This window comes from Triturus cristatus, chromosome 6, assembly GCF_964204655.1.
Source record: "Triturus cristatus chromosome 6, aTriCri1.1, whole genome shotgun sequence".
Classification (NCBI taxonomy): Eukaryota; Metazoa; Chordata; class Amphibia; order Caudata; family Salamandridae; genus Triturus; species Triturus cristatus.
This window is the reverse complement of record NC_140589.1, coordinates 865527387-865549382: the sequence shown is the minus strand read 5'-3', so window position 1 is coordinate 865549382 and position 21996 is coordinate 865527387. Positions and strand designations below refer to the sequence as shown.

Sequence of the window (21996 nt, the reverse complement as noted above, 5' to 3'; positions counted from 1 at the left end):
CAATTCATCAGCATGATGCAATAACAAATATCATAAAAATCTCCAATAAATAGAAAATAATCATATTGGTACAACCAGTGCATAACACAGACTTAAGACAGACATAAAATGGTACATAAAAAATATCTTCTCAACTAAAGTGTATCATGGGGGATCTGCAGCCTATGTATCCCATAAGTATCAGATTCTTTAGGAGTGCATCAATTTAACCTTCAACATGCAAAACTCATTTCATATAGTTAGGCAACAACAATGCAATATACCAGACCAACCTAGTGCAAACCAGTGGAGGAGCAGTTAACCCTATTCAAGAAAAAGCATAAAATCTCAATATGATACAAAAGGTGCATTGTACAAAACCAGAATTATCGGCATCCAAATCTCTTTTCATGTGCTTTAGGCAACAAAAGTGCACTATAACAACCCATCAAAGCGTAAACTAGCAGAGGGTCAATTCATCTTTAAAATACCTGTGAGAGGCCATCATAAGTAAGTCTTCAGCAAAATACTTTTACAGGCCTACATAACATATTAAAATGAACTAGCAATTGACACAATTAAAGCATAGGGATATTTTCAGTTTTAACAAGTAATGTGTATTGGGCAAGGCCATAATTAATAAAATTTTCAAAATCTTAAACCAGTCCCGCCTAACTAAAGAGCCTTATTTTATCCAGTTTCATGGCCAATGCCATATCCAGGGCATTCACCTTATTTGGTCTACATCCACCCCTAGAGGTTCAAGAATCATCCCAATATCCCTAAGTGGTAATAAACAACACCAATTTAGGACAGCACAGGAGTGGAAAACCTGACATTAGATGATGCAATTTTATGCAAATATTGGCCGACTGTAATGGCTACATCCAGAACAGCCAAAAGTAGTATATTTATTACAAAATGGAAGATTAAAGTTAAAAATATAGACCTACTCATGTGTAAGTTCACTTTTAAGACGAGCACCCTTAATCTTTTTGGATTCATGGTGACTGTACCCTAGAAGCTAGGAATGTTTATGTTATCCTTGTCAGAATTAACCATAATTTCACTTTCACAGTCAATTTACTACAATCAGAAATAGGCTCAATTTGTCGAACTGACAAAGCTCCTGTGCTTCCTTTGCTGGATTAGCCTTTTATTTGGATGAAAAATGTTGAATAGAAATGTATTCATCACTTGTTACCTGATAATAATTTCCATTTTTTACCTCCACGTACCTGAAGATGTATCTTTTTACAACAATTTGGATTTGCCAGAGCTTTTATTCTTTTATATGTAGCAGAAATGAAATGGCATTCTGGTACCAAATAGAAGGACTATCTAAAGAACACTGGGCTGATAACGATGGCGGACGAACTTCATTTCGTCCGCCATCATATCGGGGAATGGACCAGCCGCCTACAAGGTAGCGTTCCCACAATAGGCATTACAATGTGACCGCCACCACGGCAGTTGCAATGCCTATCTTTTACATTGTGACGGGTGCTGCTGGCTGCAGCACCCGCTGCAATGTAAAAAAGGGACATGTTACATATCCCTGCACTATGTGGCAGGCATCATGCGGTGCCTGCCACATGGTACATGGTGCAGTGACATGTAGGCGGGCACCATACGTGCCTTCCATGTCCCATGTCTGGGTGCAAGGGAGCCACGGCGGGCCCACTACGGGCCCCCAAAGTCCATTTCCTCTGGCCTTTTCATGGTGGGTTAACGACAATGAAAAGGCCCGTGGAAAGGGACATTGTGGTCCCTACGACAGTGCCTGGCAGGCACCACCACCATTGTAAGGAATACAATTCCCCCCGACGCACCGGCAGGCTCAAGTAGCCCGTCGAATGCGTGGCGGTTGGACTTTCCGACCATCATCTTCCCCGCCTGCTATTGTAATATGGCGGGCGGGAAACATCTATCCGATGGCGGGGAGACTGCCACCGACCACCTGTCAGTGGCGGTCTCCCCGCTATCATAATCAGGCCCACTGTTCTGTGCTTTGTAAACTTATCAAGTTTTGGAATTAATTGAAATACATTGAAACTCATAATATATGTAACACTTTGTTGGGAGTTAAAGCTAAGTATATTGGTAGACAGACAATGATTGGAAACATGCTTGCTCACTCCTTAACAAAGCAAAGAAGATATATTAATGAAGACATTATTAATGAAAGATAATTTAGTTTTGGTTCCTGAAAGAGATTAATCCAAATCCGTTGATGTTTCCGAATACATTACATAATGAAAAGTTATACCTTTCAACAAGTCAGGATAATTTGTTCAACAATATTGCCAACTAACTTGACACACATCCAAATTTCAATACATTTCTTTATTTTTATTGCGATCAATACAAGTATCCAATAATAAAACCTTTCACAATAGCCATATAGAGCGTAGAAAGTCAGTTGAAAATAGGTTACATAGTCATTGTTCAACAATTTTGCCAACTGATTTGACACACATTCAAATTTCAATACATTTCTTTTTTTTTATTGCGATCAATACAAGTATCCAATAATAAAACCTTTCACAATAGCCATATAGAGCATAGAAAGTCAGTTGAAAACAGGTTACATAGTCAGAAGAAAATGCAATAACCTTATATTAGACAAAACATTAGAGATCAGATATAGTATTCTTTCTTCATTGACTAGATAGTAACCAAAGTGCCCAGAAAGCAATAAAATGTAAGTCCGGGTAAAGCTGAAAATATTGCCAAAATTAAGGCAACTAATGGTGTTTTGGCGTACTAAAGATCAAATATGACGTTTCCTGTCAGATCTAAAACGAGCTAAGGTGTCTTTAGTGCATTAAATCCAATACATTATGCAAAAATATCAACATATAGGTCAGAATTAATGTTTTATCCTGTTGACTTTGATCATTTTTAAAAAGGAAGCTAAAGTGTTTATAGTGCAATAAAGTGCTGAAAAAATAAGGACCCCATTAGGATGGCGGAAGGACCGCCACTGCAGGTCGCCGGCCCTGCGGTGGTTGTCCTTCAGCCATCAAATGGATATTTCCCACCGCCAGATTAGGATGGCGGTGAGAACAGGAATGCGTCCGCAGCGGACGCAAAGACCGTCCGCCACCAGCAATCACCCCGATTGCCTGGCAGACGGCCCAGGGAGCCTAAAATGGTGGCAGTGCCTAGCAGACACCGTCCACCAGATTAGAATGGCAGTAATAGACAGCCTTTCCATGGTGGCGATGCTGCCATGGAAAGGCATACAGTCTTTTTTCACAGGCCCGTTGCGGACCTCCGGAGGGGTGGGAGGGTGCACTTGGGGGGTACCTTTGGTACCCCCCTGCATTGCCATGCCCAAGGTGGCAGGCACGCGGTGCCTGCCACATTGTGCACGGCAATGCACGACGTGCCTCTTTGGCTTTGCGGCGGGTGCTGCCTACAGCACCGTCCTCTGCAATGTCAGAGATAGGAATGCGACCACCAGGGTGGCGGTTGCATCCTAATTAGTGGTGCGGGACCGCCACACAGCTGGCGGACGATCCCAGCACCGCTAGGGTGGCGGGCGGACAATTGTCCGCCTGCCATCCTAATAGAGCCCTAAGTGTCTATAGTGCAATGTGCAAAGGAGTATACAAATATGTCAACACATACATTAGTTCGGAATTTCTGCATATTAGGACAACCTTTAAAATTTAAGCTCTTATTAAAAATTAAGTTGAAATGGGCCACTCAGACTTTTTCCAACTTCTTAATCCCCCCAATTTGCAGTGACTCACTATTACTAACCTGCTTCATTTTCTGAACCCATTCACATTTTGTTGGAACCAGGTCTGATCGCCATCTCTGAAGCAAGAGTGACCTGGGGACCGCCATTGCAATATATTGCAGTTTAATCAAGTTATCAGAGAGATGTAAGAAAGGGTCATAGCCAAGGACTTTCAGCCAATTGTTGGAGTCTATTGAGATGAAACATTCAGCTTTCAGATGACGAAAGTTATAATTCCAGAACCCCTGAATTGAAGGGCACTGTGTGATATTATATGCGTCCAATCGGCTATCGGATGAGTTAAGCAGCAAAAACACGGACCGGATTGGCTGGGGTAAACCTTGGATAAAAAAGGCGCTTCTATAGCAGCGATTTGCTAAAAAATAGCATTTGGTGCCAATTATCCCCTATTAATGTAGTAAAGTTAAGTTTATTTAATACGGACCCCGTACTCGCTGTAACCTCCAAACCTTTGTGTCTTTCCCATTTTGTTATTGCTTTCTCAGAGATATCCGAACCTCTGATAGGGCTAAAAATGTTTTCCACTCCCCTGGTTTCCTGACTGTAATTTCAATACATTGAAAGAGATAGATCATTTTAGGAAGTTCAAAAAATCTGTTTCATCCCCACAGAAAGCTAAGGTTTCAGGACCTTCTGCTTATATATTTGCTCCAAAGCCTTTGTCACTTTTGATATAATTCTTTATCTATTTCTGAAGCAAGAGGCATCTTTTCTGAATCCCTGATTGCTTTAGTTGCCAGCAAAATAAGGATCATGCATTCTGTAAACATACAATAAGGATTATGCATTCTGCAAAATATACATCCCTATTTCACTAATTAATAGTGATTGTAAAGGCGTTGCTAAATTATGAACAACCAGATTGGCATTCTTTATTAAGTAAAGGTAAATTGGCTTTAGACAATTCTGAAACATTTTTAATAGCTGCTTATATTTATTCAAATATGATGGCTCTTTTCCTTAATGGAGGATAGGCAATGTATTAAATCATTTGGCCTTTTACATTGAAATCTATTTCTTTGTTTGGTTGTAGACCTAAAGTTCTAAGATGAGCATTCGTCAATATAGCAGTTCACAACTCATTGTTTTTATTAATGCATATGTTTCTCTGTACTTTGATGTGCATCATGGACCACAAGGCAAGAATGTTTTCTACACCCTTTATTAGTCATTTTGCACTTAAATCCCATTTTGAGCAAGACTATGGTATGACCTGAATATTAAAGGAGTAAAAGAATAGAATATGTGATTAGACTGTAACATTTTTCCTTATGAGAATTCTGCTCTCCTTTAGTTGAAGTGGATCACTGACAGAATATTGAGGTACAAAAATATTGACTCAAAAATATTGATGTCCATAATATTGAAGTCCTATCTACATAATGGTAAGTACAAAAATATTGAGAAAAAAAATATTGTTGTTAAAAATTTCGTTTTTTTTTAATGTTTAAAAAATAATTTAAAATAAAGTAAATAATACATATAATTTAAAAAACATAGTTAAAATTATTTAAAATTATAAATAATACATATAATGTAAAAATAAATTAAACTTATATATGTATCAAATATAATATATATACTTACTTAATAATATGTATAAATAATTATTTTAATAAATTATAAATTGTTAGAAACATTTTAAAAACGTATAAATACATATATATACACATACACCAATAATATAAAATAAAAATAAAAATATATATGTATATATATATATATCCACACTGTCACACCTTGGTAAGCGCGCTCTCGGAAAATCGCAGAACTCCAGGAGAATGATTGTACCACCATTTATTCCACAACGCCTTTCGGTTCAGAGAACCTTGATCACGTGAAATGTTACACCCAATCACGAGACAACTTATTCTGTTATGCAAATAGTGAAAAATGACCAACCATGTTTCCATGTCGGACATCTTGGAATGGTCAAAAGCAAACATAATTCATAGCATAGATGATGTACTCATATGCAAACTGCTTTCTTATATACATTGCTTACGTAAATATTATTTGCGTGAATAGTATCATATTTGACCAACCCATTACATGATCCGATTGGCTGTATTGTACAATGTCGATACTCTTCATCAATGGTAGTTTTCAATAAAACGTTATCAATCCCTGATACGAACCGTATTACTGTGTTCTGTATGATGCACAAAAGAAAATGTAAATCTAATATATACATCTACTTTAAACAACACGTTAGACAAAGAAAGACTAATTTAGGTCATTTCATAAACGTCTAAGAGTACAAGACAAAAATCGCTGTCCAAGTGGATCCCATCGTCATGATGCGGAATATATCGTCCGCATTCACATGTGTACTCTGAACAGTTGTAATCAATAAAACAGCATGTGCAACATAAATATCAGGGACAAAGCATGAGAAACGAGAACACGAGCAAGTGCCCACAGTCCTCTATGCCCCAGTGTGTCTTCGTTTATATTGGAAACTAAAATGTAAAAGGTCCTACTAAAATATATACTTTTTCCCGTGTGGCACTTCAGAACCCACATGAGACTTCTTTCGAGCACTCATGAGATGAGTCATTAGTATATATTTTAGTAGGACCTTTTACATTTTAGTTTCCAATATAAACGAAGACACACTGGTGTATAGAGGACTGTGGGCACTTTCTCGTTTCTTATGCTTTGTCCCTGATATTTATGTTGCAGTTGCTCCAGAGTGTGCAACAGTAGGGAAAGTGTTGGATAGCATAGGGGTAAAAAATACTATGCCCACTCCAGACAGTGCAACAGTAGCGAAAGTGTTGGATAGCGAAGGGGTAAAAATTACTATTCCCACTCCAGTGAGTGCAACAGTAGGGAAAGTGTTGGATAGCAGACGGGTAAACATTACTATTCCCACTCCAGAGAGTGCAACAGTAGGGAAAGTGTTGGATAGTGTAGGGGTAAACATTACTATTCCTACTCCAGTGAGTGCAACAATAGGGAAGTATTGGATAGCAGAGGTTTAACATGAACATACTTATCAATTAAATAATAATTAAAATTAAATAACCAATTATTAATTAATTAATAATAAATTAATTATAAATACTAATAAATAAATATTAATAATTACTTTACTATAAGGAAATTACTTCCCATCCTATTCCCCAATAAACCCACATCCATCTCTAAAAAAGCACAATTAATATAATGATCAATTAATTAATTATTAAAAATTAATAACCAATTAATAACTAATTACAAATAAATTAATTATAAATACTAATAAACAAAAACAATAATATTTACTGCATTATAATTACATTACTTCCCACCCTATTCCCCTATAAACCCACAACCCGCTCCTAAAAGACATAACACAATTAATATAATTATCTAATAATTAATTAATCTAAATTAATAACCAATTATGAATCAATTGATAATAAATGAATTATAAATAATAATAAATAACATTTAATAATTACGTTATTCTAATTCAATTACTTTCCACCCTATTCCCCATAAACCCACAACCCACTACAGAACTAAAATACGCAAAAATTAATTTGCATAAAAGTAATAGTGCAAAAAAATTTAACACATACATTAAAAAAACACTACACTTATACCGGAAATTACATCACATACTTTTAACACATACTAAAATACAGAACACTAATATAAATATCAATATTATTAACAACAATATTTTTACAGACGATATTACTGTCTTTGATATTAAAAAAAACGATATTTCTTACCTTACTGTCGATATTCTGTACCACGATATTCATGCAGTCGATATTCTTGTACCTTGATATTTCAAAATCAATATTATTGTAGTTAAAAAAAACACAACTCGATATTCTGTCTGTGCAGCGTTAAAGTACCTGAAAACTCATCAAATCTATTAAGAAAAACGTGTACATTTTAGGATTGTATAATGCTTATTATTGAATTTTAATATGAAATGTAATTTATGTGTTGGTGTGCCTGAGATATATTCTTTTCATTACAGTTGCCATGATTCCCCAATTTATACCAGCCTCTTCCGAATGTTATGATGATTCTGGTGCGTCTTATCATGGTATGGTTGCTACAACAGTCTCAGGAAAAAAATGCCAGGATTGGACGTCAGATACTCCACATAGCCATTTGAAGAAACCAAGCTCTTTTCCTAATGCGTAAGTTTTGTTTAAGGGATGTAATAACTATTTTACTATACTACAAAAACTGAAGATTCCTGCAGCAGTGGAATGGAAGGACAAGATTTACAAAGATGTTATGCAACACAATACGTCATGGGAACTTGTTGCACTACGTTGCATAAAAACGGAAAGAGCGAAATGCGCAATATATACTAAGGGTCCCATTACGATTACGGGCGGATCGCCACCGCCGAGCCGGCGGTGGCTACCCCTGGCGGTGGCAATCCACCTGCCAAATGTCTCTGGTACTCCCCCCGCCATACTTGTCGACCGGGCGGAAATAGGTTACTATGGTGCCGATTCCGATCCTGGAAAAACTGGGTACGAACCGTCGGTCGGAGTGTTTTCTCCGTCCGACTCGTACCCGGGGGAAAAAACATTACAAACATGCAAGTACGATTCGCACGGAAACACAATTTCCGTACGAACCGTAAAAAACACCGACCGACGAAAATATCCATACAAATGTGATCCGGGAAAGCGCCGACGTGACGTCGGGACGCATGCAGCCTGCGTTCCACGAACCAGGAAGTACGATTTGCACCCACAGCAGTCCGGACGGCAATATTTTTACGGCACCCAAAAAGTGCCGGGAAAGCGAAGTACGCCGCGAAACGACCAGATTAGGGGGCCCGGTACGCGCCGTCCCCCCCCCAGCCCCCGTGAGTACGCACTGAACCCCCCCCAGCCCCCGTGAGTACGCGCCGAACCCCCCCAGCCCCCGTAAGTACACGCCGAACCCCCCCCAGCCCCCATGAGTACGCGCCGAACCCCCCCCAGCCCCTGTAAGTACGCGCCAAACCCCCCCCGCCCCCATGAGTACACGCCGAACACCCCCAGCCCCCGTGAGTACGTGCCGAACCCCCACCCGTGTATGTACACCAGTGTACGTGCGGACCGTACCCCCACCCGTGTATGTACACCAGTGTACGTACGCACCGTACCCCAACCTGTGTATGTACACCAGTGTACGTGCGGACCATACCCCCACCCGTGTATGTACACCAGTGTACGTACGCACCGTACCCCAACCCGTGTATGTACACCAGTGTACGTACGGACTGTACCCCCACCCGTGTATGTACACCAGTGTACGTACGGATCGTACCCCCACCCGTGTATGTACACCAGTGTACGTACGCACCGTACCCCAACCCGTGTATGTACACCAGTGTACGTGCGGACCGTACCCCCACCCGTGTATGTACACCAGTGTACATACGCACCGTACCCCCACCCGTGTATGTACACCAGTGTACGTACGGACCGTACCCCCACCCGTGTATGTACGGCGCGAACTCCCAGCGGGGGGTTCGCGCCGTACATACACAGAAGCGGGTACGGTCCGCACATACACTGGTGTACATACACGGGTGGGGGTACGGTCCGTACGTACACTGGTGTACATACACGGGTTGGGGTACGGTGCGTACGTACACTGGTGTACATACACGGGTGGGGGTACGATCCGTACGTACACTGGTGTACATACACGGGTGGGGGTACAGTCCGTACGTACACTGCTGTACATACACGGGTGGGGGTACGGTCCGCACGTACACTGGTGTACATACACGGGTTGGGGTACGGTGCGCACGTACACTGGTGTACATACACGGGTGGGGGTACGGTGCGTACGTACACTGGTGTACATACACGGGTTGGGGTACGGTGCGTACGTACACTGGTGTACATACACGGGTGGGGGTACGGTCCGCACGTACACTGGTGTACATACACGGGTGGGGGTTCGGCGCGTACTCACGGGGGCTGGGGGGGTTCGGCGCGTACTCATGGGGGCTGGGGGGGTTCAGCGCGTACTCACGGGGGCTGGGGGGGTTCGGCGCGTACTTACAGGGGCTGGGGGGGTTCGGCACGTACTCACGGGGGCTGGGGGGGGGTTCAGCGCGTATGCGGGCACATGTCTCCATGGTTGCTATGGGAGTTCGGTCCGTACGGTGCATTTTCCATACGGTTGTAACATCGGACACACGGGACGGATCGTACTTGCGCGCTCGGACTTCACTTTTCACATTTGTACGTAAAATCGTCCGGGGATGTGTCGGACACTTTTTCCGACCCGAGGACGTGTAGGGAATTTTTCCCAATGCGATTCGTATGGACTTTTAACCATACGAATCGTACTTGGCAGTTTGTACGCTACTTGTACGATTCGTACGGTAAAAAGACCGGATACGAGTCGTACGGGGAAAATTTTTCCAGGATCCGAATTGGCACCTATATGGTGGCGGTGTCTGCAAGACACCGCCATTCATATTCTGATGCATGCGGTTATCGGCTTTTCCATGGCGGCATTGCTGCCATGGAAAGGCATGCGGTGTTAGATATTGGGGGCCCGTTGCCGGCCCCCAGGGTGTCAGAGGGGTGGGGGGTGCACATGGGGGGTACCTATGGTACCACAATGCACTACGTGGCAGGCGTCATGTGGCGCCTGCCATGTTGTGCATGGCAATGCTGTGCACAGTCCTTTTAAATTACGAGCGGGCTGCAGCCAGCAGATCCACCCGCAATGTAAAAGGGCCAGGATGCGTCCGCAAGTGTGATGGGTGCATCCTAATTTGCATGGCGGAACCGCCACAACATCGGCGGTTGGTCAAGTGCTCTGTTGCGGTTGTCCGCCCGCCATCGTAATAGGCCCCATAGATATGGTGACTTCTGCTCCCTCATTGCACTGGCACACTGTCTACTGCCTAGTGTCTATGCAAGCACCCCTGCACCATGGTGCAAGGGTACCAGAATTACAGGCAGGATTGTTTTTGTGCAGGGAGGGATACTTTCCTTCACAAAAAACAATCCTAAGAGGCAATTCGCTGATGAAGAATGCATCTCACACAGAAAGAGGAAGTAAGTAGGATAAATAAAAATATTTCTCCTCATGATTCCATTCATGTGAGGCATACCATGTTGGCGCAATCTCAGACTTACTGATTTTATTAATTATAGGATTGCCTCAAATTAACTGGGTAAATGCACAAGAATGTCCATGCTTCACCGATGAAACAGCTACCATTACAAACAATAACACAACACAGCGCAAGCTGCTGTATTACATTATATTTATTTACAAAGTCACACAAGGTAATGCAAATCACCCATTGTGTGGCTTAGTAAATATAATTTAAGGGCTTGTGTTGCCTTGCGTCTCCTTGCGTGATACAAGTACAATGCAAGTCCTTCATATATTTGGGCTCCAAAACATAATCCTCTTGATAAAAACACCCTTGTTTATTCACCAACCCCTTTTGCCCTACTGTGATGCATAGGGCTTTCTGAAATTTAGGCAAGGATCCAAAATGATAGCTGGTCTGGTCACAACCATCACAACAATTATCAAAGGCATGAGAATTGCACTTGTTGTAGATTTCCATGTCCCACAATTGCAAGTCTCTCTTTACTTCTGCTGAATCTTCATTGGGCAGACAATGTTCAGGAGTAAGTATTGTGCAAATGTATATTAGCACATATAATTGTTTTCTGTACATTAAAAATATGGTTCCTGTGTGGGTAATTCCTTTTACCAGCTTCCTCCGAAACTGTGGGGGTGCATGTGCATTTTCCAAATATCAGGTGCAAATCACACAGAGATTCATGACTTTGTGAACTAGGAATCCTTTATTACACTTCACATACTCATATGCCTTTGAGAATGGGTGTTTGCAAAAATATTGTCTCAGAGATATATTGGGGCCGATTAGGACTGCCACCCTAGCGGTGCGGCGGTCCCGTACCTACAATTAAGATGCCACCGCCACCATGGCAGTGGCATCCTACATTCCCAGCATTGTGGCGGGCAGTGCTCACAGCACCACCCACCACAATGCTGGGAATGCACTGTGCATTGTCATGCAAAAGGTGATAGGCACCGTGAGGTGGCTGCCACCATGTCCATGGCAATGCAGGGGGGTACCATAGGTACCCCCATGTGCACCCACCAACCCCCTTACCCTGGGGGCCCGCAACGGGCCCATGACAGCAAACCCCACATGCCTTTCCGTGGCGGCGATGGCACGTCTCCGTCTGCATCCTAATATGGATGGTGGTGTCATGCAGACAGCGCCACCATATTGAGCACCTTTTCCGCCCGGTCGACCGGCGGAAAACTGGCGGACGGTCTTTCCATCCGCCAGGGTCCCCTCCACCATACTAATATGGCGGGGGGAAATGGGTGGCGGGCATGGAAGGATGTAGGGCGGATCGCCACCGCAATGCTGGCGGTGGCGATCCGCCCTACATCCTAATCGACCCCATTGTGTCCTAAATATGATTTACAATATATCATCCCATTGGGTGTAGATTTGCCAATATTAACTCCAGTAGGATGATACTTTTATAAGTATTTTGGAACACAATATTACTGCCAGAAGATAGTTTGGTTATGATATTCCGGTAATACACCTTGGGAATTGGACACAAAACATCTAAAATGTGAATATTCAGGGAGCCGATGCACCAAGGCATGTTTTAGTATGTGAAATATTACTCTTATAATACTAAATCATGTACTCATGAATGCCTTTATGAATCGACCCAGTGATTTGTATGCTTAATTCAACCATTTCAGGTACAAACTGGGTGTAAAAGTGTCTGTGAAGGTTTCCAAATATCAAATCATGTATAATCTGATAGCAACATTGTTTCCAGCCTTAACTAAAAAGTGCAGCAAATCTAAAGATGGTAGCATGCCTCAATCTCTTTCCATTAGTTCTCTTCTGTGAATCAGAAACCTTGGTAATCATACAGGACAATAGAAATCACAAATGCAAAGCATCACAAGAAAATAATGCACTTTATTCTAAATATAAATTCAGATCAGCCTATATAAAGTGGCTGGTCTATTGCATTCCATAACAATGCAAACTTACTACGTATAAGGAAGGCACACTGTATGAATGTTCCCAAACACAAGAGGCTCAGTTCCTGAATCTGTTTTTGAGGCATTCAGTTACATTTTTCCTTTACAATGAGCGATCTGCTTTCACTTAACGTGTTGTGATGAGCAACAGAGCACAACAATTTTCGTCTACTCTTGATAGAACATGTTATTGCACAACCAAACGTTTACAGGGATGTGTATTTCTCCACCTGGTTTGAGCATTATTACACACTCAAGTTACAGTACTACCTGGCAAGCCTACGAAACGATGGAGTGTGGATCAATAGGCAGATCCAGCTGTGGAGAACAAAACAGTTTATCTCCAACTTTTTTTGAATTGCGAGGAGAGTGGTGTTAGGAGTATCCAATCTCCAAACCTCACTTAGACGTTGATATCATGGCTTGTTCATTGCAATAATACAGTGGGTCCGGTTTGGTTAATTTAATACTGTCAGAGGGCCTGATTACAATAATGGTGGATGGGATACTCCCTCAAAAACATGACAGATATCTTGTCCTCCGTATTAAAAGTTCCATTGTATATAATGGAATTGTAATTTGGCAGACGGGATATCCATCACGTTTGTGACAGAGTATCCATTCGCCAAGATCATAATCAGGCCCAGAATGTCTGTGGAACAGGTGCATTTAGAGCTCCTTTTTTAAAGTTGCTAAACAGGGGGTTGTCTCGAGATCTAATGGAAGTGAATTCCAAATTCTTGCGGCATCGCCATAGAAGGATTGCTTCACATACAATTCTTGTTTGAATATAGAAGGCTCAAGGAAGCCCCTTTAACTATGAATGGGTAGATGTGTGAAGGACTTTGTAAGTGATGCAGGTCATTTTAAATTGTGCTCTTGCTTTAAGGGGAAGCCAATGTAGTGATGTTAGGACAAGAGTAATGTGGTCAAATCTCTTGAATCTGAGATAAAACAAGCAGGAACGTGTAGCTCCACCCAAAGGGGGTTAGCAAAACTTTACGAAGGTCAGTGAGAACAGAATTGTCATGATCCAGTTTGGAAGGTACAAGTGCCTGAACTAAAGCCTTTAAAACCTGATAAAGAATATTCTCTCTCATACTCCAAAGCAGTTTAAGTTGGGAGCGTGCACTGTTGGCCATCACACAGATCTGTTTTTGTAGGTAAGATTGTTGAGGATGATAGCCAGGAACATGACATTGTCCAAGATAGCCGGTTTTCAATCCAGTAGAGTACAGGAATAGAACCACGATTGCACAGGTGATTTGGGCATTTTAATTGAGATTAAAGTAAACTCATTTTTTGAGGGTTTGAGATTTAAGTGATGCTCATCATTTATCTTTGGGTGTTTTTGGAGGCACAGGAGAGAAGAAAATTGCATTTTTGGATGAGATCTTCAGATAATCTGGTTATCATCTGCATATCAATGATGCAGAATCGCAGTATTTCTCAGGAAAATCCTTAGTGGTTCCAGGTGAAAATTAAACAGTCAGCACAGGATAGAGTTTTGAGGAGCCCCTTGTAGACTGGAATTGCTGGATATAGCCAATTTCAGGACTGCTTGCATTTGATTTAACAAGCAGAAAGAACACCAGTTGAACACCACACCTTCAAGGCTCATTCAGTCATTAAAGATCCATTAAGTTCATGAAGATTCAGCCATTATAAACCATTGATTTTCCTTCAAAAGACTTATTTCTACTTTCACATTTACACAAACACAAAATGCACCATTATTCCCCCACATTGTAGGGGCCAGTGAAGTAAGATACGATTTTTCATGAAAAAGGAAATAAAAAGTCATTTTTTGAAGTTCACTAATTGCCTACACCTAAGTTTCTGAATCCTTGCATTGCAGAGATTAGGATTTAGTAATTGGTAAATAAATGATATGTGCAGCAAAGACTGAGTGCTAGAAATGACATTACCACTCAAACGCAAGGCTGGGTATAGAGTGGTGGGACGCAGTGGGACTATTCGTAGGGTGAGGCAGGCAAGATGGTGTAAGAGAGACATAAAGACACAATATATATTAAGAAAGTATAACTTCATAGATTTAGTATATGAAGAATAGATCAATGCAATATTTGAATGCTTTGTTACCAAATCAGCAATAGGATATGGGAGTGGTTCACACTGATTGCTATTATTGTGAATGTTTAAATAATTTTGCAAGGCTAGAGCAATAATTTTAATGCTCAAAGAGCATGACCCTTTTATAAATATACCTCAAAATAGAAGTCTGTCAAAGTTTAATTATCATTGGCAGTGCCCACATTTTTTTCTTGTGCTTCTGCGACACATAGAGACACTGCCATCCGCTTTTTTATCGGAGTAGGTGCTGGTGTCACATCTGTAGTAAAGGATGAATAAGGACATTGGATTTCATTTTTATTTACACTAAACAGGAATCCATATGTGGTGGCTAACTACTTTGGTTCTGTTAACAATAATAATACTAATCAATGACACAATTTCATTTAATCTTTGTCCATGTTGACTGGCTAAATAATCTTCAGAAGTAGTTTCAATTTTATCCATTTTCTAGTTCTAGTAAATAAAAAGTGAAAAACAATCATGGCTTTTAAAAGCATGGTTTCCGAATTTGACTTAATGGGCCACAGGAGAAAGAGCAATTCAGGTATATGCAAATATATATTTTCCAGTGGAAGTTTTACAGGGTTCAGTCTGGTTTAGTTCTTTCCCTTTTCCAAAGTGTCATAGATAATCATAAACTACCTTCTTGCCAGCTTTTTCAACTACACAACAATGTCAATGGTGTTAGCTACTTAGGAGGCCCAGCTTCAAAGATAGTAATTTTTTTAGATGGAATCTGTTTGATAAAAGAGGAGTTGACGGATAAAATTAAATATTTTATCTCAAGATTTTTGCTGAAAACCAAGGCTCTATTATAGCTCGCTATAGGCCTGCTTTATATATAGGCCATCAAAGGCGCACTCCTTCGGCTCAGGCCTTTGACAAGGGAGTGACCATTAATGGCCGGTATAGCCCTGCTACGGAGACCTATAAAGCTATTACAACATTCAGTCCCATTAGAGCAGAATGTTCTAATTAGTAAATGAAGGTCTCACAGAGCCCGAGGAGGTTCAAATCCCTTTGGTGTCGAAGCCTTTGTTCACAGCTGTTGCTGTGACTGTTCTACAACTAACAGCCAAGCACAGGTCCACGGCTGTTAGATTTTGAACATTCACAGCAAGTGCTGTGAAAAGGGTCTGAAATCGGCCCTTGGTTCTCACCGGCTTGGCTCAACTGCTTTTTGTAGTTCAGCCAAGCCAGGGAGACCCAGGAGTTGAGCTGCATTCACCACTCCCTCATCTGAAGCCCGTATCGCCTGAGCTACAGAAGGAGGGAAGGGTGAAGGCTGCATGTGTCCTCTGTATGGCCTTTGCCTTTCTTATTCCTCTGTCTAATTAATATATTTTGAGAGACAGGGGAAAGAGAGGGATAGAGGCTGTGTAAAAGGACATTGAAATGCTGAGAGCAGCAGGCCTATACCAGTTCGTATAGGCCGCAGCTGCTCCACTATCTTCAATGGAGCTCTCAACATTCCAATGTTCTCATAATTGTACAACCCTTTGTGAAGCATTTAAAGCACCCACTCCGATAGGAAATTAGGACATATGTTGGCAAATCTAATATACTTGATAAGCAGGCCAGAAATAAACAAGAATATATGTTAGTTTGTCAGGCACGTATAGTTACTAGAGGCTACCCTTCACCTTAAGGTGTACTACTTCTAAAAGGAGACTGTCAGTTCATGTACTTCTGATAAGCAAAATGAAAAGGAAGTTGACTATACAGGACGATTATTATCACTGTCTTCAAAGACAGGCTTTATTAACACTCAGAGATCAGATACCTAAGCGATACTAAAGATTTCAAATGACTGTTAATGTACTTTGCCATCATTTTTACCAAATGTGAGGCTCTAAATGTAATTAATGGCCTGACTAATTAAAAGACTTGTGGAGAGGATGGATTACTGGCTAATTGGATTAAAACGTCCTCCATTATTGTAAAATTGCATCTTATATACAAACCTAACCTAGGCTCAGGCAAGCCCCCAAGCACTATTGAGCTAAGGTGTTTGCCTGGTCACAATAGCTCAACAAAACCTATGCTAGCTCAAATCAGTGCAGGCACCAGGGAGAGAGGAGGAGAGAGCCATATCTCTATAGATATGGCACTCTGGACTTCCTCCCTGTCAGGCCACGCAGCACAGTCCCTTTAGGTGCTGTGCGGTGTTGCATGTCTTTTCTGAAAATCCGGCCCTAATTGAGCCTCTTTGTACAAGGTACAAAGCCTCAGAACTCACTGGCACCATCTGATAATAATAACTAAGGTTTAAAGAGAGACACAAAGACAAAGAGTTCAGGAACAGGTCTCAGGAAAGGCAGGAGAGAAAACCAGAAAGAGCAGACAGACCAACCTAACTATTTAACTATGGAACACCGGAAACTTGACAAAGCAAATTTAAGGATCAAGGATTAAAAGTATGCAACAAGTGTCTCAGCATAATAAGGACTATATACCTAGCTTCCTGTGAACATCTGCCACACTTTCCTTGGTTGTCTTTCACAGGGCTCTGTCCCCTAAAGATGACGGTGTACCTACCACTGAAAGTGGGTCAGAAGAGCCACCACCATATAAAATAAAAAATCGTAAATCCGGTATTTGGAAAGCGTGAACTACTCACCCTTACGGTTCTCAAGGCGCAGGGGCTGTCGTGAAAGTTAAAAGAGCTACTGCCCAGAGTCACATGGTGCTGAGCTGATCTGCCGCTGGAACCGGGGATTGAACCCTGAGCCCTGTCCTCCGAAGTAACCTGCCCTGGCTGCTGCACCACACCTCTCCTGCATTGCCCAAATTAACACCAAACCATGCTGTAACGACGATAGAGATAGAATCACCTTTGCTAACATAAATTCTGCCATGGATCCAACTCCAGATAGGATAGTTTCACAGCCAGAGGTGCAGAGAGAAGTTCTATCATGTTTTGATAGAGCCTTTTTTACCATCTTCCATTAAGTCAAGCTAATAGCCTATGTATAGTTTCCTTTTTCTGTTTTTAGTACACTAAAGGTAGTTGAATTGGTATCAGTTATTGGTCTGAAAGTCTATAAAGGTCAGTTAGTCAGGAATAGTAGTAGTGAGGTATGACGTATTCTAATTATATGTAACCTCTTCATTAAAGTCTACACATTTTTCAGATTAATCACTAGGTCAGTTTACATTTAAATTTATAGGGGACTGGAGAAGAATTATTGCAGGAATCCAGATGGTGACAAAAGTCCCTGGTGTTACACTACGGATCCAAGTGTGAGATGGGAATACTGCAAACTACAGAAATGCCAAGAAACAACAGTAATTGAACAGAAACCAATTAAGACTACGCGGGCACCATCAAATAAGCCAGGTGAGCAATAATTCTGTAGATGAATTTATTATAATGGTTGCGTGATGGCTCTAAAATGTTATCTGGAGTTGATGTGCAATTATTTGAGAAGAAGCTGAAGAGCTCTTTAAGAATCCAACATTTTTAACTACATCAGTTCTAACTGTGTAACTATTCTTCTCAGATAGGCTCAATTGTTTTTAGTAATTGGAAGAAAACAAACATTTTCAACATCGATAGGCCAGGCTTAGAACTGGAAGTTATAGTAAAAATATCTCAAAAAAGAGTGGGGGTCCTAGGGATAAAGTTTAAAGACTCAAATAGTTGTAATCCCCAGATCCACGAATTATAACAACATAAGCAACTATGAGTCTCGCCTGTATGAAAACCTTGACACAATCGTAAGGGAAATGCTAGTGCTGTGGGTTCATGTGTACATGTGTGAGTGTACGCATGGATGTAAGATTCCCATCATCCACCTGAAGTGGTTTGCTTCATCATCTGGGAATTGAGGACTAATTTAGAGAACCATCTTCTACTTGACAAGTCGTAGATGTTGGTCTCTTATATGTCCCAACTTGGTGAAAGGTAGTTTTGTTAGATGATGATTGGGTGTGATGGTCGCAGTGCTGGTGTGTGGTGATGGTGCATAAGTGCTGGTTAAAATATGTCTAGCAAGGTACTAAAACAACTTTATTAGTAGCTACCTTCTTGACAAACTCTAAAAACAGTGCTCTAACAGTTTCAAAATATAATAACTGTGTTAAAGAACGGTCTACATGTTTCTGCTAACGGATGTAAATCATCCTAGCTTTCGTCAGGACCTAGAAGCTACTGCGAAAAAACTGTGCAAATTAATGAAGTGGTTTATACAACCTGGACCCTGATAGGTGTCCAAGAAACTCCGTGGGCGGTAGTTTATATTCACTGACCTGCATAAATGGAGAAAAAGATAAAAAGAACACAACAATGGCAAAACACCCTTCGCATAGTGTAATTATCAAGGTTTTACAAATAGAATCCAGCACAATGTCCGATAAACCAAATACTCTTGGATGTATTAAGACTGTGATAAGTCTAAGAACTAAAATCGAAATTAGACGACTTTGAAAGCACTTACCCTATCTGTGATGGGTGTGCGCCTCACCTCACCTGGCTACTGCTCAGGTTTAAGGAGGCCCCGCTCTGTAGAGAAAATCAGAGGGTTCAACAATGTTAAAACCTAGTGGTAGGTTAAAATTTAAACGCTAAAGCCCAGCCGCGTAATGTCAAGAAACGCCTAATCTCACTGAGAATCATTCGATAGCTGCGATGCGCTCGATCTTGGGGATGTTTGTTAAGACTACGGTTACGGCCTAAGTAGGGGGCCGACTTGTTTCACTAGTATGGTGCGTGTCACGTAGCATCAACTCATAGGAGAATGACAGCTCACCTGTCCGTCGGTACCTCTTGTCAGTACTGAGCTCGTAGGGGAGGCAACCTGCGAGGTGTCCGAACTCGGCAGAAATAGAGAATGCCGATCTTAGTTGTCATAGCAACCAAGGGGAACCGAGGCTGACGTACGGACGCTGATGTGACGTCATAGCGTTCCGTATATGAGCCTGGGAAATGTAGTATTAGACCCGATAGTTCTAACGGGCTGCAGTAGTTAGAATCATAGCTCCAACCAACCTCTCGTATAGGATTCGGAGAGAATGGATGTTTGCAGGTAGTGTTTGCATAAAGCACCAGGTCGGTATTACGCCCGTGTCTCATTCTAAACCAGAGTAACTGTTAGTAAATGCGAAACAACTGGTATCATGATGTGACAAAAAGGCCATTCATGTGCGGAGCGGAAATTGCCTATAGAATTCTGCGCATCCTTGTGTAACATTACCGTTCATTTGAAGGGTACCAATAGATGTCTACTCTTATAGTGAGGCCCAAGGAATATCATCATTCAACCCATTGCGATCACTCTGGAGTCTGAAGACCCATTTCTGTTCCTTGTGGAATAGAAAGTTAGTGATGTCTGTTATGTGTGGTGGGATGAATGGTTGTTCAAGGACTAACCACCTAATGTCTTCTGGTTTATGATTTAGTGTAAGAAAATGGTTAGACATTTTTGTCGCTTGTTTTTTACGTCTAATAGTACTCTTGTGTTCGCTTATTCTCACTTAAATTTTTCGGGTGGTCATCCCTACATATTTCAGTGAGCAGGGACATGTAATCAGATAGATGACTTTCTCTGAATTACAGTTAGTATGTTTGTTGAGAATCCAAGGTTTTGAGGTACCAATGTCAACTGATTTAGTGGGTTCAGTTTGAGGACAAACTGAACAAGAACCACAAGGATAGTGGCCTTGAACAGGTGGGAGGTGCCAGAGTGTAGATGTGGCAGGATTCCTCTTTGCTTTGGGTCGTGTGTGTACCAAATTGTCCCTGAGGTTAGTTCCTCTCTTGAACGAGAAAAGTGGAGGAGGGATTTCTTCTTTGTTCAGATTGAGAATCCGCCAATGCTTGCGTACCACTTTTTGCACGTCATTTGACAGTGTGCTGAAGGTGTTTACAAATGTTAGTCTCTTGAGTGGTGGTTTGGGTATAGCTGGCGCGATGAGAGCGTCCCTATTATTGTTAGCTGCTCTTTTTTTGGCTTGTCTGACCAAGTGTCTGGGGTATTTCTTGACTTGCAATTGCTGTGACAGATCGGCTGCATGTTTGTCAAAAGTCTCTTTTGTGGAACAGTTTCTGCGTATACGCAGGAACTGACCGATAGGCAGGTTGTTCCTTAGGGACTTAGGATGGTGGCTCTGGAAATTCAACAGAGAATTCTTCGCTTGGGGTTTCTTGTATAGTTCACTCCCCAAAGTCCCTTGTGAGGGGTAAATGACGATGTCTAAGAAGGGCAATCTGCATTTGTCGTGTGTCACAGTGAATCTCAAGAAGTTATTTTGTGTGTTTAACCAAGCATGGAAATCGAGTAAGGTAGTCACACTGCCACGCCAAACCACCAAAATATCATCGATATACCTCTTCCATATGACAATTTTGTCACGGAAGGGATTCGTATTGGTCAACACATTGTTCTGTTCAAACAAATGAACGTAGAGATTCGCCAGGCTGGGAGCAAAAATGCTCCCCATCGATGTGCCTGAGGTTTGGAGGTAGATGGTCTCCTCGTACCTGAAGAAATTTTCTTTCATTGCCAGCCTGGCACATTCCATGATGAAATTGATTGGGGTAATCGTGACCAGATCTTTGGTGTCAAGTAGACCCCTGATGGCCTCTAATGTTTCATCCTGGGGAATGCAGGTATACAGTGACTCGACATCGAAACTAACCAGTAGGTCTGTTTCGATGTCAAAGGTGGTTTCAGGTAACAGTCTGAGGACATCTTTAGTGTCCTGAAGAAATGTTGGCATTTCCTTGACCAAAGGCCGGAGGAAAAAGTCTACAAAAGTGGACAACGGTTCCAGGAGAGACCCGATCCCTGAGATAATGGGACGTCCTGGTGGTGGTCTAGTGGCTTTATGTATCTTGGGAAGAACATAAAAGTAGGGCATGACAGGGTGTGTCGTGATTAAGAAATCAGACTCTTGTTGAGTGATCCAACCTGATTCTTTGGCTTCATATACCATGTCTTTAATCTCCTTTGATAATCTTGTGGTAGGATCCTCGGGCAAAACCCGGTAGGAATTAGTATCGTTTAGATGTCTTAGGCATTCCATTCGATAGATGGATGAGTCTAGAATGACAATAGCTCCCCCCTTGTCAGCGGGCTTGATGGTAATGGTGTCATCATTAG

General features: G+C 41.6%; 1 protein-coding gene across 1 annotated transcript in view; it reads left to right on the top strand.

The window, feature by feature from the left end:
- PLG (plasminogen) overlaps positions 1-21996 on the top strand; it is a 300429-nt gene that overhangs the window by 171824 nt on the left and 106609 nt on the right. Inside the window, exons 10-11 of the mRNA XM_085611450.1 lie at positions 7734-7899; positions 18064-18233. Coding sequence (XP_085467576.1) covers positions 7734-7899; positions 18064-18233 — 336 coding nt within the window. The remainder of the gene's footprint in view (positions 1-7733; positions 7900-18063; positions 18234-21996) is intronic.